The sequence below is a fragment of the Gracilinanus agilis genome, chromosome 1 (genome assembly GCF_016433145.1).
Source record: "Gracilinanus agilis isolate LMUSP501 chromosome 1, AgileGrace, whole genome shotgun sequence".
NCBI lineage: Eukaryota > Metazoa > Chordata > Mammalia > Didelphimorphia > Didelphidae > Gracilinanus > Gracilinanus agilis.
Window position 1 is genome coordinate 639754244 of NC_058130.1, and position 25064 is coordinate 639779307.

Genomic DNA, 25064 nt, shown 5'->3' on the forward strand with positions numbered 1-25064 from the left:
GTTTAAAAAAAAATGTTAAAGCTTTGAAAAAAAAAAAAGTGTCATTCACTGTTTAGGGATTCTGGACCCCTTGGGGAGCAGTTCCCCATACCCCTCATTTCTTGAACCTTGCCTTGTAATGTCCCTCATGTAGAATAACAAACTGAATAGATACATAGGCAATAGGATTAGCAGGGAAGGGCAGGTGAAACTCTGGATTGGGACAGTCTCGGTCTCTCCAGGGTGAAGAACCTGATAGGGTCACCTGCACCCACTATCCTCCATATCCTGCATCCATTTTCTTTAACCCTGTTGTTTCAATAAATACTAGACAAGATCAGATCGCGTTCAGATCCATTTGGGAGACTGTTAGAGGAGGGAGTGCAGCAGCAAAGTCAGGCTGTGTTCCATCTTAAGCCAGATCACCTGCTGTGAAGAGAGGGAGGCTTCATTGAACTCCGGCTCGTAATAACATTGAACCAGGTCATCACACACTCCATTTTGTGGAGGTACCATTCCTTTAGACCCCCAGAAATGGCAAGCACTCCCAGGGTCCCCAATTTTCAAGGGGACCCCTATAAGTCTCATAGTGTTAAGGGGTAGAAGTGAGTGAGAAGGAGATTGCTATATTGACTTCACCTTGTTCCCAGCTACATCCCCCTCCTCATAGGACCCCCTCTTAATACATGGACAAGTTACTTAACTCCCATTGCCTAGCCCTTACGGCTCTTCTGCCTTGGAACCAATACACAGTATTGATTCCAGTGTAAGAGTTAAATTTAGGGTTTTTAACTAAACATGAGAATTATAAAGTAATATTGTGGTCGTCAATTTCAAAATATTACAGCTCAAGTCAAAATGACTTTTAGCAGCTTTATTTACAAAGAGGTGGAAAGAGTGAAAGTGGAAAATATTACAGCTTAAGTCAAAATGACTTTTAGCAGCTTTATTTACAAAGAGGTGGAAAGAGTGAAAGTGGAAAATATAAAAAGAAGGTAGAGGATTGTTTAGCCTATCACTCTAAGTGTTGCTCTGGTGTCTGGCTCAGCCCCATCAGGGCCTCCCCATGTCTGATCTCCCTCCAAGTGTATTTCCCAGTAATCCTCAGCCAGAGGTCCCGGTGGTCTTATCAGTCAGAGTTCCACGAACGCAGCCTTCTCCAAAGCCAAAGCAGGAATCTTAGCCACTCACCCAGCAAGCTGATGAAGGATCTAGGGAAAAGATCTCCAAGCCAAGGCAGGGATCTCAGCCACTTACTCCAAACACCAGGAAAGGAATGAATCTCTGGAACCAATCTCTCCAGGAGCCAGGAAAGGAATCCCCAGAACCAATCTTTCCAGAAGCCAGGAAAAGGAATGAATCTAGACCAGTGATGGGTAAACTATAGCCCGCGGGCCAGATGTGGCCCCCTGAAATGTTCTATCCCTCTGCAAGACATTATTCCTAATCTGACGAATACAATGAGTAGGATACAATACAATGACTCTTCTAAAGAGTTGCCTTAGAAACAGACTGACAGATCAGCATTTCCTTTACTTTGGCCTCCTCTTTAAAAAGTTTGCCCAGCACTGGTCTAGACCATGCTGCTGGTCTCTTCTTTTTATGCTCCTTTTTTCCACATCACTTCCTGTCACTTCCTATCACCTCCTTCTTCACAGAAGCCAATGGCAGTCTTTCAATTTGCCTTACACTGCCCAAGGGGGGTGGGCAGTGGCCGTTGGAGGCGTGAGCTTACTCTAGTGACTTATGAACTCTCATACTTAATGGTAAGTATGGGTACTTTAAGTTCTTGATTTGATTAGCTAAAAATGTCTATTAATCCTGACTTAATCCTTTTTTCACACCAGGATGGAAGGTAAGGATTAAAAAAAGAAAAGAAAGAGAATAGGACTGGAAGTGTAACCTGAGAATCAACATATGAAAAGGATAAAGTCTGGGACAGTGGAAAAAACTCTAGACTTGGAGGCAGAACAATTGAATTTGAATCCCAGTTTCCCCACCTCCTAAGCGTCAGTATGGGCAAAGTACTTTGGGGATCTCAGCTTCCCTGTCTATATCATGACAAGGGATAGTGAAGAGGTTAGATTAGATGTCTAAGATAGACCTCTTCTACCTCTAAAGATGGATGGTTCTAGAAGCAACTCAGAGAGCAAGTGCAGGACCTATGATGGATAGAAGTTGGCTATAGCATGTTACCAATGATGATTTGATAAGTTAATATAAAGGACATCACTGATGACATGAGTAACTAGTAAACAAGATGGAATCTTATACTAAGAATGATACACCAGGGGGCAGCTGGATAGCTCAGTGGATTGAGAGTCAGGCCTAGAGACGGGAGGTCCTCGGTTCAAATCCAGCCTCAGACACTTCCCAGCTGTGTGACCCTGGGCAAGTCACTTGACCCCCATTGCCTACCCTTACCACTCTTCCGCCTAGGAGCCAATATGCAGAAGTTAAGGGTTTAAAAAAAAAAAGAATGATATACCACAGATGCACAACCTAATTGATGTATCAGTGTGCTGTTGTTCAGTCAATAGTATGACTCCATGATCCCATTTGGGGTTTTCCTAGCAAAGATACTGGAGAGGTTTTGCCATTTCCTTCTCCAGCTTTTTTGACAAATGAAGAAACTGAAGCAAACAGGATTAAGCGATTTGCCCAGCATCACCCAGGTAGTATCTGAGATCAGATTTGAACTCAAGCCAATGAGTCTTCCTGACTCCAGGCCAGGCCTTCTATTCATTGTACCACCTAACTGCCTCAGGTACATTGGAATGTATCCCCAAAATCGAAATCGAAATCAGAGAAAGTGCTTAATCAGCTTGGTTAGGTCCTTTGAAACAGGAGTGTCAAAGTCAAATAGAAACTATCCCTCCTAAACACATATGACTCAGAAAACCACATTGTCTATATTGTATTTTTATTTATTTAGTTAAGCACATCCCCATTACATTTTGATCTGGTTTGGCCCAACTCAGGAGTTTTCTGGTCATTCTTATGCCTAGGAGGCCCTGAGTTGGACACCTCTGTTCTTGAGAACTAATAGAAAGAAACAGACAAAATGAGAAAGCATGGAGTCACAATCTGTATCAATGAAGGAAGTATTAATACTGATGAAATTAGAGCAAATAAGGTCTCTTGAACCCTTTAGTTCCCATGTTCTATGTCTTTTATAATCTGAGTTGGTCAATGAATTCCCTTTGCAGACACATCTGTATCCTGTGCTGCAATACTCTGCAGGGATTCTACACAATATCTAATCACAGTTTCAATCTCTCTCAGAAATAGTATTTCTTGGAATTGCCTAACAGATATTTTTGATGAAAAAGATTAGATAGGTACATAGGTAGATGGATGGATGGATGGATGGATGGATGGATGGATGGATAGATATGTGGACAAAGACAGGCAAGATAGATAGATAGATAGACAGACTCTTAGATGAGCAAATAAAAGCCCGGTGGACACTCACATTAGCCAGCTCTAAACAAGAATGACTTCCATTAGAGCAAAGGATGCAAGATGGAGACAATAGCTCAAAAACTGACATTACAAATGAGGAAGAATCAACAACTAATTCAAATAAAGGGGTGGGGGACTGAAATTTGAAGCAACACCTTTTCTTTCTAGTACTTAAGCTAGAATAAAGACATCCTGTGATAGCCCATCCCATCCCCATCTTTACTGATACCCAACCTGGGCGCTCTCCAAGTCCAGGTTTTGGAAGGCCGGACTGTAGTCCCCATCGAAGATTCCGATCAGCCAATATCAGTCAACTCAAGTATGGGGCAGACATTTCAGCAGGTCATGGGAGATCGAGGCAAACTCAACCAGTGGCCAGACTAACAAGATGCTCTAGTAGAAACTGGGGAAATGGTTGGTTACACATGTGGCCAAATGATCATGCTTTTGCTTACCCATGTCATGTGTGCTTTGCATATATGTTTTTTGCATGTGTGCTAATTATTTAATATTTAAAGTCTGCTTGCTTTTTTAATTTTCTTGATCATAGGTTCATTTCCTTCTGTGTTGATATAGTGGGTGTATTATAGCCACATCAGTGTAGAACAAACAGATTTGAGCAGAACAAAGTGTCACAGAAGTCCCTTTAAGCCTGGAAGCTATACTTCTAATGCAGCCTGGGTAACATTAGCTTTCTTGGAGGAGGATGAAATGTAGCATTCCTGGCCCTCATGGAAGTGTTTTACACTGTCATTGTCATCATCCTCTCCTTTTCTGCTCCTCCTTTTCTTCCTCTTATTTCTTCCTTCTTCCTCTCCTTCCTCTTTTTCTTTTCTTCTTCCTCCTCCTGATCTTATTTTTTTTTTAAACCTGGGCATCGGTCATTCTCTAACTCAACAATATTTCTCCTCTTCGCTATCTTTCAGATGTCACTGACAGTGGCCAAGCAGTCACACCCACCAGTTCTTTCCTGGCTCAAGAATGTGGTTCATCTGGCTCAGGTGATTTGAATGAATCTAGGGCAGCCAGGTGCTCTCTTACCTCTCCTTTCTTGTATATCAATTCCCCTTTAGTAATTGTTATTTTCTTTCTAGTCTGGGATCATCATCCTTAGCCCAGGAAAATAGTAGCAAAATGAAAATAGTGGCTCTTTTTTGCCTCCTCTCTATACCCAGTAGGGATCCTCACCTTTCTTTGATCCTCTTTTCACCAATACAGCATCAAAGGGATAAGGACTGGATTTCTGTATACATTAGACTAGAGAACTCGCAGATGAAGAAATATTCTCTACCAATGCAGGGTAGCATTTTCTCTGCAACTTCTAAAACAAATAAAAAAAAACAAAACAAAAAGCCCTTGTTTTCCTTAGTTTTACTCACCAGCCTCAGTTAGTGGTATAGGAGATAGTATGTCTGGAGGCAATAAGCCCTGAGTTCAAATTTAGCCTTGGTGTGACCATGGGCAAGTTGTTTAATGTCTGTAAGCCTCAGTTTCCTAAATTATAAAACAGAGATCACAATAGCACCTACCTCTCAGGTTTGAAGTGAGAATTGTTAACCCTTAAAAACCAGAAAGGATCGGTTATCCTATTGCTCTGAAAATCAAAGAGCCAAAGGCATTATACCCATTAGCCCCGAAAAATCAGCCACAGTATGCTCAGGAACTTTATTCCTTTAAGAGAGAGGAAATAAATGCAAATGTGGAGGTTTGTGATAGAACCAAGTCGAGGAAGGAGGAGGAGGTTACAGGTTTTATAGTATTCTAAGAAAGAAATATCAACCTTAAAACCAAACAAGCAACCAGTATGTTATTCTAATAAATCAATCAGGCAAACGGCTTTGCAGTGGAGTTATTTATTTCCATGGAGAGAGGTCACATGCGAGGAGGTTGAAGAGACCCAAGCTTGAGGAGGAGAACATTACAACTTTCATAGTGTTTTAAGGAAGAAGGGAGAGGGCAAAAAGGAGAAATTCTGCCCAGCAACAGGAAGTATACTGTCACCTGCTTGGAATGTAAACCAGGATTACTTCAGTAAGAGAGGAAAGTGGGGCACTATTCAGGGCACTCAGACCTTTCGTGGTGGTCAGGAACATTGCAAAGTGACTTCCAAGTGTTGGAAGAGAATTTCTCTCTCCATTATGTTTCCTGTCATCTCTCAGAGACCTGAAGATCAAAGACCACTGAGTAAATTCAGGTATAGATAAGCCCTCAGAGAAAGGAAGTTAAAGAACCAAGGAACCAATGAGACAGGAAACTGATCCCACAGGAACTGTAGGCAAATTAAGAAACTATGGTTGGTTCCTGAGATGTGACGTGTGATAATTAGTGGGTAGAGAAAAGAGCTTATAAGTGGTGACCAGAAGGTGTTTGGGGTCTTCTGGCTGGAGCAAAGGACCGGGGAGGAACTCTTGTCAGTGCTTAGCTTCAATCCATCATGGTGGCCAATAGATTAGGAAGCTAAGTATCTCTCTACCTCTTTCCTACCTTTCCCTCTCTTTACTAATACTACTTTGATTTAATAGTTATCAAGCTACTAGCAGCCTCATAATTTTAGTTATTACACAAGGCATACATCACTGCCTTCTCAGATGGATCTTGATGTTCTAAGGCAATTCTAAGTATCACAAGTCTTTAGAAACTTGTTAACCTTCAATAGAGAGAAGGGAGCTTTCTGGGATTGGACAGCAAAAGAGAGACTTCTACCTAGCAACAGGAGATGTTCACCAGCAGTTTGGAATGTAGACCAAGACCTAACTTTGATAATATGGAAGAAGACAGCGTTGGTGTTATCTGTAGGGGCTTGGGGACTATTCAGGGCTGGTCTCAACTGTTCTTGTGTAGGAATCTTTGCAGGGTTATTTCCGGGCATATGTTGTTTTATCAGGTTAATCCTGATGTTTCTCATCAAAATTTAGAAACCAAGGCAATTCTAAATAACACAAAGCCATGGGAAATTGTGGCACTTTGGCAGGATCAAATGAGAATAATAATTATAAAGCTCTCAGCATAGTGCCTGACACATAGTGGGTGCTTAATAAATGCTTGTTTCCTTCCTTCTGCACTTTAGCAGTCCTGACATTCCTATGTGTAGTATGGTCCCCCCACTTTCGTATTTGTCCTGTTACCTGCCCTGGCTTCTACTTCTCTACCTCTTTTTCAAATCTAAATTGGTTGATGAGTTCTCTGTGTTTCCAAATCAGCTTCTTTGGACAACTGCCGTTTCCTCTCTTCTTTGGTTCGAGTGAGTTATGATATACTTTTTTACTATGGTAATTATAACAACAGAAAACAATTGGTTATTCATCATAGCTTTATTAAAGATAATAAAATAAATTCTTAACACCAGTGCAATTTATATTCTCTCTGCCTGAGGAAGGAATTTTACAGCTCAAGGTTTTGGGCTGGACTATGGATAATTGGTGAGAACTTTAGTAGGATGATAAAAAGATAAACTGGATAGATGCTTCTTGCCTCCCAAAAAACAGAAACAGCTCAAAAGCATCTTTGTACACTTTCTAGTCTCATAAACAGCTGGACCCGTCTATGAAGCCAGTCTGTATAACATGCATGTCATTCAAGGTAGGATCATAGATTTAGAGCTGGAAGAGATCTCAGAGGTCATTATCTGTGACACACACCTCCATCTATCCCCATTTTACAGATGAGGAAGATGAGGCACAATGAGCTCACACAGCCAGTAAGTGTTGTTTGTTGTGAGGTCATTTTCAGTCCAGTCCTACTCTTCATGACCCCATTTGGGGTTTTGGCAAAGACTAGGGTAAGTTTGTCATTTCCTTCTCCAGCTCATCTTACAGATGAGGAAACTAAGGCAAACAGGGTTAAGTAGCTTTCCCAGGGTCATACAGCTAGTAAGTGTCTGAGGCCAGAATTGAACTCAGGACTTCCTTCCTGACTCCCTGCCAGGTGTTCTGTTCACTGCACTACCTAGCTAGTAAGTATCTGGGTTTAAAATCCAGGAATTCCTGACTCCAACTCCAGTGGTCTCTCCAATGTTTCCATCATGCCTCCTCATCATTGGGGAAGAAGTGAGAAGACCTGAATTCTAGACCCAGATCTGACACTTGCCATTTCTGTAACTTTGGGCATAGTGTGATACCTCCCATTCTCAGTTTCTTCACTGATAAATCATTGGGTTGAACTAAATGATTTCTGGGCAAAGGCAGCATGGAGGCAGTTGAAAGAGTGATAGTCTTGGAATTTTAAAAGATCTGGGTTTAAATCCTGCCTATTATACTGTCTGTGTATCACAGCTTCTCAGAACCTCTATGTTATAATCTGTAAAATGGAGGTCACGTGTAACTAACCTGGGATGGTGGTGAGATTCAATTGAGATAATTGATAGAAAGTGGTTTGTAAACTAAAAACAAAACTTATGCTTGTTACATTAAAGTTCCCAGGTATCTCCTTCCCTCTCTCCCTCCCCATTCTATACTAGAGAAAAAAAGTATATATAAAACTGCTATGGTATGTTTCTATTCATAAGTTCTTTCTCTAGAGATGGTTTGCATCCAGTATTTTACCTAACTCGTAGGATAGTTAAAAGAAAAATATTTTGTTAACCTGCCATCCTTATTTCTGTCAAAGAATGATATTCTTAATATCATTTCTAAGGAATCTTTTTATCTTAAAAAATCTGTTTAAATTCATTTTCTTCTCCATCTAAGGGCCTAACTTCCTTGAACCTGGATTACATTTTCATGGAACTCGGACAGGCTCAATTTTGGAAACTCAGTTGGAACAATGACTCACTCAGCCCTTGCTAGGATTTTCAGGGAGCTCTGCAGCAGAACTTTCAGAATTTCCTTTAGAATATCTACGGAAGCATAGAGATAAACGGTTGGAAGTTTCCTCCGTACTCTACATGAAAACTTTCCTATCACCCTCTTGGCACCACAGTTCAGCAGTTTGGTTCTGGCCAGAAGAGCTCTATGAAATGGAGGGAAGTACAAATATATTTTCTATAGTTTTGTGTATATGTATTATTTTCCCCTATCAAATGAAAAGTCCTTGAGTGAATATATAGAATAATAAACACATTTTTTGACAGGGCCAGTAGGAGGTAGTTTGGGCTAGTGCAGTGATGGCAAACCTTTTAGAGACTGCGTGCCCTGTCCTACCCCACCAACCATGTGCCGGGAGTGCCCTGCCTCCCTTACCCCACACAGGGGAGGGAGGAAGAGCTCCCATTAGGCTGCTGGGCAGAGGGGCAGGTGAAGTGAGAAATGTCCTCAGGTATGGTGGAGAGGGGGAGGGGAGCAGCTCTACCCGAGTCCCTCTGCCTTTCTGGGGGGAAGTGGGGCAAGGGTGGGGGTGGCATGCATGCCTACAGAGAGCTCTCTGTGTGCCATCGTCAGCATCCATGCCATGGGTTCGCCATCACTGGTGTAGTGGACAGAGTCCTGGATTTGGAAACGGGAGACTTCAAATCAACTTCTGTAACTTACTGTATGTATCTATGGGATAATTGAACAGTCTTTTCACCTGTAAAATTAGTGCCTTGGACCAGATGACCTCTGTGGTCTCTTCTACCTTATTCTAAAATTATAGTTGTAAGGGCAGCTGGATGGCTCAGGGGATTGAGAGCCAGGCTCAGAGATGGGAGGTCCTGGGTTCAAATCTGGCCTCTGACACTTTCTAGTTGTGTATCCTTGGGCAAGTCACTTAACCCTCATTGCCTGTCCCTTACTGCTCTCATTTGGAAACTAAAAGGACCCTAAGAAACTCACCTGAAAACACCCATCTATGGTGAAGGGTTGAGCTAAATACGAATCCCAGTGAATAGGAATAGGAATTCTTAGACTTGATGATTTATAGGATATTAACTGGAAAAGTAGAACTCTTACCTTCTTCTGCTAAATCTTCTGCTTGTAAGAGGTGTATTCTTGCTGGAAACTGGATAACCTGGCTTATTGAGTTGTTTTATGGATGAAACACATGAGAAAAAATTGAGGAAAGGAAAGGAGACAACAGAAAGGAAGATGACTGGTTCCAATCAGCTTTCTGCGTATGTGTGTCTAAATGAACAGCACCCAAATTTAGCTCCTGTCATTTCCATTAAAGGAGAGTTTGCTCATTGAAATGATACAGAGATGGGGCATCTACGTGGACCAATGGATAGAGAGTCAGGCCAGCAGTAGGGAAGACCTGGGTTCAAATCTGGCCTCTGATACTCTGCTGTATGACTCAGGCAAGCCACTTAACCCCCTTTGCCTAGCCCTTGCCCTTTTTTAGAAGTTGTTCCTAGGAAGGAAGGTAAGGGTTTAAAAAAAAAAAAAAAAAGGAAGAAAAGGATGAAAAGGCCCTTTAAAAGCCTCCAAGGCAAAATCTACTTACCCAGCTGGAAAAGTCATCTCTCAGTACATCTCCAATAAAATGACGGTTGTAGTCATCTCCAGGAGACTGGATGAAGCTTTCTGGTGCCATCTCCTGGTAAAGAGTCATGTTACAATCACAAGAAATTTCTTCACAGGTTAAGTAGCATAGAAAAAAATGCCTCGAATATGATACCTTTATTCCTAATGTGCTGAAAAATGGCATCTTCCCCATTCTGCCTTTTTTTTTTTTTTTTTTTTTTTGCTTATTAGTGCATCTGCCAACTGCAGTATAAAGATTGGTGAGGTTTTCGGATAAAAAGGATCTGAAATGTCTACACCATCCAGAGGATGCTGCACTCCCCAAAAAAGGCTCTTGGGATTTCTGGAGTTTAGATCAGGCCCTTTTTTTTTTTTAAAACCCTTACCTTCTGGCTTGGAATCAATACTTTGTAGAAGAGTGGTCAGGGCTAGGCAATGGAAGTTAAGTGACTTGCCCAGGGTCACACAGCTAGGAAGTATCTGAAGCCAGATTTGAACTCAGGAGCTCCTGTCTCTGGGCCTGGCTTTCAATCCACGGAGCCACTTAGCTGCCCCCCCAGGTCCTTCTTTCTTGGGAGGAAGTGAGTCTACCTGCAGAAGCTTGGTGCTCAATAAATACACAGGAAGTAATCCTGGAGTCGTGGTTGCCACTCATTATAGGGGAATTGGAACGGTCCAGGAGATAGTATGCTGCATATGGAATCAAAAGCCCTGGTTTTCAGTCCTAGCTTTGTGGCTGGCTACCTGTGATTTTCCCTTTCAAGGCCTTAGCTTCCTCATTTGTAAAAGGAGGGAATTAGTCTAGAAGACCCTTCTCAATCTATGATTCTGTTACATATTTTTGTGGGGCATAAATGTCTTCATTTTTTCATATATATGATCTGATATACATAGATATATAAGCTTAATATACTCATATACATATATATGTAAGCCCCCTGACAATTTCCATATGGTCAATGACAGAAAAAGAATGAAATAGATAACATGATAAAGATAAAATATAATATACAATATCTATTATATTTTATTATTTTGAATTGACAAATGCTAATGTTGCTGTTGCATTTGGGCAGGGTTCATCAGGCAAGGCTTCCCAGATGGGTTATCTGACCTGGGTTTCACAGGAGGAGAGAGGTACAGACTGTTGGAAAGGAGGGACGGAGTTTGTTTTTATTTTATTTTACTGTAGAAAAATCTACAGTAGCCAGGGGTAATAGCTATTTAGCTAGTAATTCTTCTCTGCTGTTCCCTTTTGTAGCAGAAGAGAAGCTAGGAGCAGGGGTTTCAAAATATTGCTATTCCAAGTTGATTCTTTTTCCTTTTAGGGTTTTATTAGTGACAAAAACCAGAGTACCCATGAGTCTAAAACTGTAAATCAAATCTGGTCCTGGTGCTGATTAGTGGCTATGTGACCTGTTCTTAACTTCAGTTTTCCCACCTGTCATAATAGGATTAAGTGAACTTTGTAAGTAGGCCACAACCCCAGAATGAGAGAAATTTGATATAATTAAAAGCGTGGGTAAGAGGGCAATTTCCAGATTCAGTAAATTTTAATCCTAGATCAAAAACCTTTGTCTCAAATAATGGAGTAAGATTTCCTCCTCCTCCCATCCCATTTCCGCCTGGGCCCTGAAAATCCCTCCAACAAGTAGCTCCAGCTGGTTTGTGGAAAATTCATGCATCATTTAAGAGTTCTCCTGCTTGGTTACAGGCTGATGATAACAGAGAAGAGCATTTTCTTTTCTCAAATATAGATGAAATAAACAACATCTGTTGAATAAATACCGGTCAGTTTTAGGTATAAAGATCTTTTTTCATTCCAAACCTCCTTCTGGCCTAGAACTGATCACATTTGGGGTGTTGAACCACACATAGTGGTGATGACATTTTTTTTTTAGAGCTGATAGAAAATTAAACTTTTCAGAACCCTGGGGAAAGTCACTTCATCTCAGTAGCTGGGCAACTTGCTAAGAATCTAAATTATGGTGAAAGAGAAAATCTGCATTAGAATTTCCTTGTCCAATAATTTTTTATACAAATAAAATCACAGGTATAGTTCACACTCCCCATCCCCAACCCTTTCAAGATCTTACTCTATTAGAAAGGAAAAAGTTTTCCTTTAGGAAGGGTGGGGTTCTGAGTGATTCCCTAATGGGATTAAATACTTTTGAGCTATGATCCAAAAGAATGGTTTGGGTAAATTAGGAAAACATTAATCTTCTCTCCATTTCCCATCACTCCCTTTTGTTTTTGCGACTAGAACAGTGGTTCCCAAACTTTTTTGGTCTACCGCCCCTTTTCCAGAAAAAATATTACTTAGCACCCTGGAAATTATGAAACTATTATTTATTGAACTCAGAAAAGAATGTAATACAAAAAAAAAGTGTGGCCATCACCACTCCCTGGATCGTTGCAGCACCCACCAGGGGGAATCAATGGACTAGAGAATGACTTTTAGAAATACCTGGTGCTGAGGACAGAGGAAGAAATGGTGATTAATTGAAAATGAATAAGGACCTGAAAATAGTGCCTCTATCGTCATCCCTTTACCTTCTGCTGTTGTTGGGGCTGCTCAGTTGGGGAGTGGGGGGGCAGGTTTGAAAATCTCTTTCAGATTTGACTACTACAGCCTGCCTGGGGATTGTTCGGTCTTCAGGGGCCAATACTTTAGAATCTTTGTTGGTTGTTCCTTCTGTTCTACGTTCCCAGTGAGGCTGTGGCCAGTATACTGCAGAGTAGAAAGCCACACTAGGTAAAAGATCTGCGTATACAATTATTTCACATGGAACTGTTGGGGAGGCAGTATAGTTTGGTGGTGTAATGGATAAAATGCTGAGTTCAAATCCTGCTTCAGAAACATACCTTTTTTTACCTTAGACCTTTTCGGCCTGTTTGCCTATTTATAAAAATATCACCTGCAAAATATTAATAACTAGCATCTGTGTAACACTTCAAGATTTGCTAAGAACTTTACATAATTTGTTAACTCATTTGATCCTCACAACCACTATGTGAGGTAGGTGCTACTATTATCACTTCTTTCCTGATGATAACATTGAGGCACAGTTTAAGTGATTTGCCCAGGGTTGAAGAGCTAGTATATGTCTAAGGCTGGATTTGAACTCATGGATTCTTCCTGACTCCAGGACTCATACTCTAACGATCTAGTTGCCCAGCTGATTAGAGAAATGCACATTAAAATAACCCTCAGACCGGTTGACATGGCAGAAAAGGAAATGACAAATGCTGGAGGCGATGTGGAAAAATTGGGCCACTTGTGAATTGGTTCAACCACTCTGGAGAACAATTTGGAACTGCACCCAAAGGGTTAAAAACAATCTACACCCTTTGACCCAGCAATACCACTACTAGGTCTGTACCCCAAAGAGATCAAAGGGAAAAGGAGGAAAAGGATCCATTTGTACAAAAATATTTATAGCAGCTCTTTTTGTGGTGGCAAAGAATTGGGAATCGAGGGGGTGGACATCAATTAGGATGAACAAGTTGTGGTGCATGCTTGTGATGGAATATTATTGTGCTATAAGAAATTATGAGCAGAGCCAAGAGAACATTGCATATAATACTGTAATGATGATCAACTGTGAAAAACTTAGAGCTTCAGATCAAGACAATGATCCAAGACAATTCCAAAGGACCCCATGATGAAAAATATAATCTGCCTCCAGAGAGAACTGATGAACTTTTAAGTACAGATTGAAGCACATTTTTTTCATTTTCTTTTGAATATGTGTGTATACATGTTTTCTTTTACAACATGGCTAAAATGGGTATGTTTTGTGTGACTTCACATGCATAATTGATATTATATTGCTTGCCTTCTCAAGGGGTGCCGAAGAGGTCAGAGGGAAGGAGAGAACCTTAAAATCAAAACTTTTAAAATTAACAACTTTAATGCAATTGGCTAACATTTAATGAAACAATTAGAAATATATTTTAAAATAATAGATAACGGAATTTTAGAACTAGATAGTTTCATTTTGGGGGCTGCTGCTACATTTGTTCTGGTGTGAGATCTTTAGTCAAAAACTCTAGGTCCTGTTATCCTCACAAACACACAAGGAAAGAAAATTCTTTTGCTGTGTTTTCCAAACTTACCAACAGTTCACATTTCTTCTTTCCAGATCCTCCAGCTTGAGCTGGCAAAACAGTGGATACAGAAAGATTTGAGCAGCAAGAAAAAACATGTTAGCACTAGCTCTTCTCCCGTTTTCCTATACAAAGCAGGGCAGGTCCCAGTTCATGAATATGAAGTATGAGTATAATACTAATTTACCTCACACTTGAGGAGGGATGACTGGGAGCTCTCCAAGTACTGAAGAAAGTCTATGGTCAGAGAGCTATTAGGAAAGGGAATCCCATCCCATAGCATGATGCACTCCCTCCGATTCTCTACCTGTCCCTCTCTTTCCCACTCCCCTCCCCTTTTACTCTAGTACCAACTGTAAGACAGAAGGCCAAAGGCTAGGCAAATGGGGTTAAGTGACTCGTCCGAGGTCACAGAGCTAGGAAGTGTCTGGTCAAATTTGAACCCAGGACCTCCCATCTCCAGAGCTGGTACTCTATTCACTGAATCACCTAGGTGCCTTAGTTCTTTCTTTTAAAAAAAAAGAGGTAATGTTCATGATTCATATTCTTTAGCAGGTGCTGACCTTTGGGAAGCCAAAGAAACAGTCTCAAATAGATAAAAATCTGAGACTCCTCTTTTGACTCCCTTTCTGACCCACACCTTTCCTTATTGAAAAGCTCTAAGTTCTTAGCAAACCAGAAATTAAGAGGTTAACAATTTCTCTCCAAGACTAAAGACAGAAATTAAGCAAAAGGCTGCCTAGATTCTGAATCTGTTTCTAGACACCTCAAGGTCAATGATGGACAAAATTTAGACAAAACCTCCTTCAGTGGGGGCTATTTGTCCCTGAGAAAGTATTCCCAGACTTAGCTTTTGATAATAGACCAGCCAAAATTCAGCCTTGGCCTTGTTCTATTCTGAAGTCAAATGAGATTTTTTTGTTTTGATATGAAATAATTTGTAACTTCTGTGCATCTGCGAAGTTTTTTTTGGGGGGGGTTCTTTTGTGTGCAATGAGTCTTGAAATATATATAATAAACTCCATGCTCCTAGAGACAGAGCTGGAAGCATGATGTCTTTACTTCTTATCAACTAAGCCATCCTGTCCTTATCAGAGATGATAAATAGATCTCTGACCCAAAAAGCAGAGGTTCCCTATGTAAGCAGTATTATTCTCTCTTGGAGTTTATTTGGAGAACTAAGCTAAAGTAAGCCAGTTAGCTTTACCTATAATTGCTTCTTACTTTGCATAATTGGTCAGTATGTGTCAGAGCCCCAGAAACATGGTAAGCCCCCAATACTAGTGTTGAGTTTAAAGACAAGGGCCATCCAGTGTCTCTTTTATGAGTTTTATCCCTCCTAGTTTCCTCAATTGACAAATTTGTGCCACAAATCAATTAGACAATGCACTTCCTATCATACTCTATAGATAGATCTAAGAAGCAGAGATCCCCCAAAACTGTAAATTCTTGATTTTTGAAACTCAGGAAATCAATGACCAAAATCTAATCAAACTAAACCAAATAACAAAAACCACTACAGGTCAAAACTTGGTACCACTGAGAGTTCTGATTTTGGAGGGAAAGACTGGGTTTGGAATCTAGCCTTTGGGTGGTCTTGGGCAATTCACTTAAGCTCTTCCTCAGCCTCATCTTCTTTACTGCAAAATGAGGTTGGGTTAGATAGCCAATAAATCTTCCAACTCGAAACCTATGATCCTATGTACCAAAGTTTCTCACAACACATTGCTTTCTTCAGATTTTTTTTTCCACTGGAGAAGTTGTGGTTTTTGCTTGAAAACTTCTTTAATCTGAAACAAATACTTTTTTCTTCTTTAAGAACTGAATAGAGAAAAAATATACCATAAGAACCCTGGCCCATTCCACTCAGATTCTGCCTGGACCTTTCTTCCTTCCCCCATACCAAAAAGTAGTTCTAGATTAAATTCAGTGAGGTGTTAAGGAAATGTTCTGAGTGGAAACCATATTGCCTTGCAGGGGCAAATCAATCCTAACTGGGCTTGATTAGCCCCGATTCTTTATTTGCCAAGTTACAATCTGGTTATCACAGGACTTGGAGCTGAAAGAAACCTGATTTAGTCCAACCAGCTCATATAGATGAAGGAACTGAGGCCCAGGGATCACCTGAGAAATGACTCATTATAGTGAAATATTCGGAAAACACAAGTTTTTTGTTTTTGGTTGCAACCCACGATTTGATCAATGTGGGGAAATCCTGGTGTGGAGAGTCCCTGGAACCACTTACAACACTGTGGTAACAAGGGTCTCAAAGCATCATCTGGGCCATCGAGAGGTTAAGACTATCTCCAAGGACCGAGCCATTTTCATGGGATGCCTTTGGGTCTCCTGGTGGTGTGACTTGCTCATGGTTGCCTGGCCTGTGTTGGCCTTGAGCTCGGGCCTTTTGAAGTCCATGCGAGGTTCCTTTAGCCACCAACCCCTGCTGCCTCTCCTCCTGTATGAGGGACATTTACGGTAAGAGGGAAGGAAATAGAGAAATGTCCACTCAAGTCAGCACGCTGATGCCATTCATTTGGCATTGATCAGCACCAAACAGTATCCAAACACATTCCAACTGCTTTTAAGTAAATTCAAACAGGTGAAGACAAACACCTAACAGTTGTGTTTGGGTGTGTGCATGTGCGTGCATTTGGAGCAGCCTCGTCTAGGAAAAGAGCAGCAAATTTGGAGTTCCGGGATTTGGTTTGGAACTGGAGTTTCTGTGGGACCTGTCGGTCTCAGTTTCCTCAACTGAAAAATGAGCTGATTGAACTAAATCACTCTAAGGCCTTTTCTATTGCCACCCTATGACACTCTATGATTAATAGAAATGAATACAATGTATAAAAATCATTTCACTGACTAATTTGCAAAATAATCTTGGGGAACATGTCACCAAAATATCAGATCCAAAACAACATTCTGTCTAGCTGAAAGAATAAAATCTTGTAGAGAAAAACAAAACCTACCCCATTCTGGGAGGCATACATTTCACATTATGTTTTCTCCCCATAAGAGGAATACATCATCTCATTAAAGTGCCTTTATTGTTTTTCTGTAGCACGTGTAAATAACGCATTGGAAGGCACCATCCCTTGGTGTGATCCAATGGCCTATTTAGAGACCTTTCATCACAAACACAGCCTCTCCCTGACCTGGTATTTGTCCTCTATTCCTTTCTAAGTCAATTCGATTGAAAGGTTTATGTTGTAGTCCTCAGCATCGCCAGGAATGGTTTCTGACCTCCAGGAAACAAATAAGCTTGTGAGTGGCTTGGCTCTGTCATTAGTTATTTTGAAGGGACTCAACATCATGGTTCTACCTCAGTCCCTGCCCCAACAAGAAGCCTGCATTCATGGCTGTTAAGGATCAGAACAGGTTAATTGATATATCATTAGGCAAATAACCCAAGGGATACTTCACACTTGCCTGGCAAGAGAACAATTCCTTCCATTTCAGATTGTACTGGAGGAGAGCCACCTGCTCAGTGGGTTGAGAGCCAGGCCTAGCTCCTGGGTTCAAATCTGGCCTCAGACACATCACAGCTGTGTGACCCTAAACAAGTCACGTAATCCCCATTGCCTAGCCCTTACTGCTCTTGTCTTGGAGCCAGTACACAGTGTTGATTCTTAGACAGAAGGTAAGGTTTAAAGAAGAATTGTGTTGATGCAAGACTAGACAGCTTTGTGACAATTGTATAGAATTCTATAAGCCTAACTTTTCATGGCAAAAGAAAAGTTGCTATTGGCTAGATACTGTGTACATGAGATGGGCCTCTCAGGAGGCAGGAGAGGGATCACAGAAATGCCCAACTAGCCAGCTCTGGTTTGCAGCAGGACTTTGTTAGTCTTCAAGCTTCAAGGTTAAAGGCCTCAAGTATTGAGACAAATTAAAATGAAACAAAACCATTTGGAAAGACTTTGACTGGATATAAGTAAAGAATAAATTCTGAATGGGTGGAATAAATTCTAGGAAAGATGTAAAAAAGTGATTATCAATAGATCTTACAGGTTCTCTGGGTCTATGTGTTTTAACAATTTTACTTGCATAAATTAATTTACTTGTACTTGCACAAAGGTAAAGATTATGAATTTCTCATATAGTGAACACACTTGATATAACAGCCAAGGGTTAAAAAGGTCTTGACAAGAGAGAGTGCTGGAATAAAATCAGATGAAATTTAACAGGGATAAATGTAAAGACAACTTGAGTTAAAAGATCTGCTTTCCAGACACAAGGTGGAGGAGATATGCAGGAAATTGGTCTGACAGAAATCTAGGAGTCTCCGGGGCAGAGCAGTGCGACATGGAAGTAAGGAAAGTGAATGCAATTTTAGGCACTCCTGAATGAGGGAGGAGACAGCTCGAGCACTCTCCGCCCTATCAGACCCCAGCTAGAGGACCATGTCAGGCAGCACCAGGGCTTGGAGACCATGACAAAGAAGATCTGGTTGAAGAAACTTGGGATAGTGATCCCAAAGAAGAATCACAAGGATGATGTTTTCAGTATGCTTTGGTTGACCCCTGGGGGCAGGACTAGGAGCAATAGAGACACCTAACCCAGGGATAAGCACCCCAAAGTGAACAGGATGGAAGTCAGAGAATGAAAGGTTTCTACTTCATTAGCAGTCTTTGTCAGGCCTAGTCTGAGAGGATTTTTCTTCAGACATGGCTGAATTAGATGGCTTCTGAGGTTTCTTCCAACTCCAAAATCCAATAGTACTATTAACAACAACACTTCATTCATGTAGGCCTTAAGCCTACAAATCAGCTTTGGTATAGGACTACTAGGATATTTTTGTTTCTCAAGCTAAAGGTGAACATTTTCTTTTTTCAGAAAATGCCAATAAAATGATTAATACCAATTAAGTATAAAAGTGATTTTGATGATGTGCGTAACTCTACCCCAAGAATCAATGGAGAGCAGCTAGGTGGTTCAGAAAATAGAGCATCACACCTAGAGACAGGAGGTCCTGGGTTCAAATCTGGACTCAGACACTTCCTGGCTGTGTGACCCTGGACAAGTCACTTAACCCCCACTGTTTAGACCCTGCCACACTTCTGCCTTGGACCCAATATATGGTATTGACTATAAGATAGAATGTTAAGGGTTTTTAATAAAAAAAAAAACTTACAAAAAAAACAACAAAAAGACAACATGGATGTCACTCTATATAGTTTATAAAAGTAATCAGAAATTGTCAATATTTAATTGCCACCAACTTGATTGAACCTCAGTGGATCAGTCGGTAATCATCATGCCCACATTTGAATTCCTTAAGATAACCACCAAAAACATTTATCTTTAGTTAAATGAGAAGAATCAATATTGATTTCTAGTTGTAGTTTAATGTTCAATTTAACTTAAGTCAATTTCTCTATTTCCAGTGAATACTAATTTGTGTGAATAGAATTTAGGGGTGAATAGGGTGAAGGGCACAGCAAATAAGGGATTATAATTTGATACTTTGTTCATAATACGCCTTTAAGGGAGATAGGTATTACCTCTTTTTCATAGATATGGAAACTCAAGTTCAGAACTTGTTGCAGTCAACATCTGTTTTTAAGTAGGCTTTTGGGAGAGATGTTTAGTAAAATACATTTTTTCAAATGGTTTCAAATGCCCACATTATTACATCTCTCATCTTGTATCCTTTTGGCTAACTACCTGCTGAAATCAGATGAATAATTTTGGGCTCAGAATAAGCATGTTGATAGCTGGCAATCTTTATGAAAACTCCTATATAGTAAATGTATATTCCTGCCCTTATAAAAGAAGCCTGTGCAAAAATCAAAAGACAATAAAATATTAGTACTTACACATTTATTTCAGGTATGCAGTTTACACGCATATTATTGAGCAAAACTGATTGCAAACAAATATACAAATATCATAACAAGCATTATCAAATAACATAACTGGCACTAGTGTTATAAGCATATTAATGGAACTCGTAAGGAAGAGTCATGGAAGAGGACTGCAGCCCATGGCGGTTTTCTTTTTACCAAACCAAAACTCTCGGTAGCACCATAATGGCAATACTTACATGAAACAAAGAAGATGGAACATTTTTACTTCATTTTTTTTTCAGTCTTTTGCTTTGCATTTTAGTGAACTAGACAGAAGAGTTAACAACATAGGCACTTAGGCCAATGTCAACTTCTTTTGTGAGCAAAAGTTAAAAGTAATAAAGCTGACAATATTGGGAACTGGTTTTTTTATACCTTTGCAAGCACTGCACTGTGCTTTAATTCAATGATAGGAGATGGGCATGCGTTTTGCAAACTGCTATTTTGTAAAAGCTGTCCACTGAAGCCTGAGTGAGTCTTTGGTCGGCTAATACTTTTTCTTCTTCATCATCATCATCATCATCATCATCATCATCATCATCATCATCATCATCATCATCATCATCATCATCATCATCATCATCATCATCATCATCATCATCATCATCATCATCATCATCATCATCATCATCATTATCATCATCATCATCATCAATAAAAATTACGTGTTTCCCTCTCTACCACGATCATTTTGTGATCTGCAGTTTTTAGTTCTAATCCTAGGTGGCCACAGAGGATGTTCTAGGAAATAACACAGTAAAATCCTCAAACAACCAGGCACTTAAAACCCAGTCTATTCCAAAGGCACCAAGAATCAGTGGGGCACATTCTTCCCCTTGATGAAAAAAAGTAACTGTTTCTTTAAAATGCTTATAAACCAATGGAGTCTTATTTTACATTTTGTATATATCTTATCATTATCTGTTGCTGTCTGTCTACTTAATTACCATTACAGCTTTCTAGTAAAGTGATATAAACATTATACAAGATATACCACGTACCATGTTTCTCTATTTCAAAGTTGTGCAAAAATTGCCATAACATTGCTCAAAGTGTACAAGTATCCAAACAGTAGTAAATGGGCTGCATTAAGCTTTGTATATCCACATTGCATATGATTCACCCCAGATAGAGGGGAAAAATTTGTGCCCAGTTATGAGTAGAAATGTTATAAAGGACATCGGCTATTGTAGAATTACCTGCAAGGATCATGGGAGACTCCTGTTTCTTTTAAACAGTTTCCCTTAGTGGTTTTCATAAATTGCCACTACCCATTTATCAGAAAGTCTCAAGTTTTCATGAGAATGTTGAAGGATTACATTAGTATTTCATATATCCATTATAAATTAAGCCAAATTTCTATCTGAATACACAAGTATGTATTTTAAAGCAAAGTTTTGTGGCAAACACACAAAACATCAGCTTTGATCTTATGGTTTATTGTCCTGTTGTAAAGTACATTTAAAGCTTCACTTCACTTCATAAGAGTTTGGTAACTAAGATCCACATGAAGCATTTTGCCTTGTTACATATAAAATATGATTGCATCATTATTATGAAACCTGGCTTCTGCTGGTAACTTGAAACTTACAGTAGTCACAGGTAGTTCAACCAGCTCCAGACAGGGCTGTTCAGTGGTATATATCTTGCAGCACTTAAAGGTCTAAATTTCAGTCTGAATTGTAGTATTTAATTCCATAACCTGTTGTGAATCATTGTTATTTGTTTCCTTTACTCCCTCACCAAAACAGAGATCTACACTGGCTGTTGTCACACAGCTCCCACGCTCTTCAGCAATATAACTCAATGGTGGAACTTCAGCAGGGGTAGTTAGCACAGGAATGCCACTTGAATGGGGAGAGTTTTCCAGGCGGTCATTTTCTACTTCAGGAAGAATGCTAACAGTAGCAAAACGTGTGTGATAATCATTGGAGCCATGACTACAGGAAGTTTTCATGCTTTCCAAGTCAGAGCAGCTAAATTCAGAGAAATGACTTGAGTGGGAGTCGGCTACAGATGGAATGCTATCGCTGAGAGATGGTGAGTCAAATTCACTGGAGTTCGTGCTCTGTTGCTCTAATAGTTGTGCATCCATGTCCTCTCTGGTCTCATTTATCTTCATGCTACTTTTTTTCCTCAGTTTATTTTTAGGTTTTTTGCTTGCTGTTTCTTTGGACCACTTGGAGGCACTGGCTTTACCTTCTGACGTGCCACCAGATGAACCACCAGCATGACCTCGACCAAGAGCACTACTTCCATCCTCCACACTACTGCTTCCACTATTGTGTCGAAATTTGGCTGGTTTTGATTCAATATCGACTTGTACCTCCATGCTGTTGCCTTCTCTGAAATATAAAATTTATGATGCATATAAACATCTGACTTAAGACTAAGAGAAATTAGTTTCAATAAATTAGCTATAAAATCTTATTCTACTAAAAATCACTTCAGTACAATAAATGCTTAGATTCAACACAAAAGTTAAACCATAATGAGCTTTATACTTTTATTATTTTTATTCAGCTGATACCAAAGGTCTAGTGTTAAAAAAATTTTTTTTCAAAGGTATTATAAAAGCTACTGATCCAAATGAATGAAGGATTCCTTTTAAAATTGAATATGGTAGGGAAAGTTATTTTCAACCCATTTTAAGTCCCCTTCTGTGGCCTTTAAATAAGACCTTTCATTTTCCAAACCCCACTCCAAATCAACGTTACCAAGACTGGAGAACAATTGTTTCTATTTTAAAATTAAATAAAAATTTTGTTCCCTTGTCATTATACTCCTTTTATAATTAAATATTTTTCCTTGGGCAATTTATTATATAATTTCATATTATTTCTATTCCAAAGAGAGAAATTTGCTGATCAGAATCACTATCAAAAAATGATCATGTGAGTTAGTTCTTTAAAATTAATGAAATAAATTCATTTTTCTTAATTTTAAGTAAAATTTTCTTACTTGTCCAGTGGGATGTAGGAATTCAGGATAGACCCTGCCATTGCTTTGGTACTGGCATTGTCACTAACTGTTCCCAAACTGACAGTGCCAGATTCTCCACTTAGACTGTACCGTTCTTTCTGTACATCTGCTTGTACTTCCAACCTTGGGGAGGTGGGAAAAAAATACAAACAAGAAAATTTCAAAATTAAATGCAATATTAGCACTACTATAATGTGGTTAAGAATTAGTAACTTAAAAAAATTTTTTTAACCAATTACATGTAATAACAAATTTCCACATAAGTTTTCCCAAATTATATCCCTTTCTGGTGCTGATAGGCAATTTGATCTGGGTTATACATGTATTAACACGCGAAATGTATTTCCATATTGTTCATTTTTTGTAAGTGAGTAATCTTATAAAAAAACCAAAACCCCAAAACATAAACTCAAATAAACAAATGCTTTTTACTATATTCTTACTCCAACAGTTCTTCTTTTGGAGGTGGAGAGCATTCTTTGTCTTCCTAAGTCCCTCAGAATTGTCCTGGGTCATTGTATTACTGAGAGTAGCTGAATCTATCATAGTTCATCACTGCTGTTACTACACTTTCCTGGTTTTGCTTATTAGTAACTCTTTTTTGAAAGAAAAATATTCAGCCATGACAATGAGAATGGTTACGACAGAAATAACTACCAACTTAAGTTTCCAAAGTTCTGGTTTAAAAAGGGTATTCTTTTTGTTTACTTATTGTATTATCAGTTCAGACTTGGTGGTGATAATAAACTAAATAGCTGAGCAGGACAGTCACTTATAGTAACATGAAATAAATCTTAACAAAATTTTAACTTAGCCTATTCTCATTTTCAGACTTAGAATCTTATCACCTTTCTATTTCAAAGTAATTCCATTTCTAACCAATTTTGAATAAAAATATTTTGTAGAAATAATGAGCCCAAATATCCTATGCTAAAAGTGACCAAGTGAATATATGTATTTTACAAATGAGATGTCAAGGTCCAAGTGATATATACTACAGCAAGAAATGTTTGTATTTAAAAGCAAGAACTCTGACTTATTCTATATTATCTTTTAATTCTCATAACACTCCTATTTAAAAGGTAAATTTACATGTGATTATAACTAATAAATCCTGGCAAGCTCACAAGCAATGAATAATGAATTAGCCATATATAATCAAAGAGAAAATAGCTAGAAAATTTTTCATATTTTGATATTTCAGTTAGTCTGTGATATTCACTCAATCACTAAGAATGAAGACACAATATAAAATGGCTAGTTCAGTGTCAGGTATCCAGTATTAACTTAGAAACTGGCAGCATATTATGCTTTATATTTCTAGCTTTTATGGCTATGATTTAGAGTACAAAAACAGTATTATTTTTCTCTTATCTATGAAAAGGTCGGATCACAATCTTGATGAGTTTTTTCAATTAGTGTCATTTTCTAAAAACTTTTATCAAAATAATCTATTGGGAATTATGTTGTTAGCAAATTAGAACCTGTAGGTTGAAGGGAGGTTCAATTTGATGAGATAATTTTTAATGATAATGCCTTAAGTTCTAATGATTTCACGACCAGCTTAATCATTTACAAAGTTATCAAAGAGTAGACAACATTTCTTACCGGTTAAAACAGTTGACCATTGTACTTCCTGATAGACTCCCTGTTATACTAGCTCCAGCTAGTGCCATGGTGCTGGCTGTTTCACTCAAGTTGTCTCGAATGACTCCTATTCGATCCATGTGGCTTCCACTTGCACTCAAACTACCAGTTAGCCCACCAACACTGCCTTCTCCTATGCTAGGGTTGTGGCGTGCTTCTGCTACTGAAGTTGCATCTAAATAAAAACATTTCAAAAACCTGAAATGAGTTTAATGATTACTTCTGAAAATTTCAAGTTAAAAATAAAATTCCAAAGTAAGATAGATGGAGGCAGATAAAATGCTTATATGAACAGCACAACTAATGAACATTTACTTACTTAACATATAATCAAGAAAATGTCACAAGATGGGATTTGACTCTCTCAAAAGTCCTAACTGGCTTAAATCCAAATGAAAAGTTTTATTTCTTTCAACTTCTTTTTAAGAAATTCATGTCTACATGAAGCACATGTTTATAGATACACTATACCTGATAGTAAGTTAATTAATTTGTAAAGGAAGAATGGTAAAGTTTTCTTTTAAAGACCTAATTTCTATCCTTTTTGTTTTTCAATTCTCTTCCTTAGCTTTTAAAAACCTCCCTGAAAAGTTCTTATCATTTCTTCTGGAGGGGGGTGTCAATATTTATAGTATTATACTTTCCTGCTATTAAAGAG

General features: G+C 39.1%; 1 protein-coding gene across 1 annotated transcript in view; it reads right to left on the reverse strand.

Moving 5' to 3' along the window:
• Positions 1-20397: 20397 nt before the first annotated feature.
• Positions 20398-25064, reverse strand: part of RNF19A (ring finger protein 19A, RBR E3 ubiquitin protein ligase) — a 30256-nt gene continuing 25589 nt past the window's right edge. The window contains exons 7-9 of the mRNA XM_044668650.1: positions 24368-24581; positions 22739-22882; positions 20398-22122 (exon numbers count right to left, since the gene is read on the reverse strand). Coding sequence (XP_044524585.1) covers positions 21441-22122; positions 22739-22882; positions 24368-24581 — 1040 coding nt within the window. The 3' untranslated portion in view covers positions 20398-21440. The remainder of the gene's footprint in view (positions 22123-22738; positions 22883-24367; positions 24582-25064) is intronic.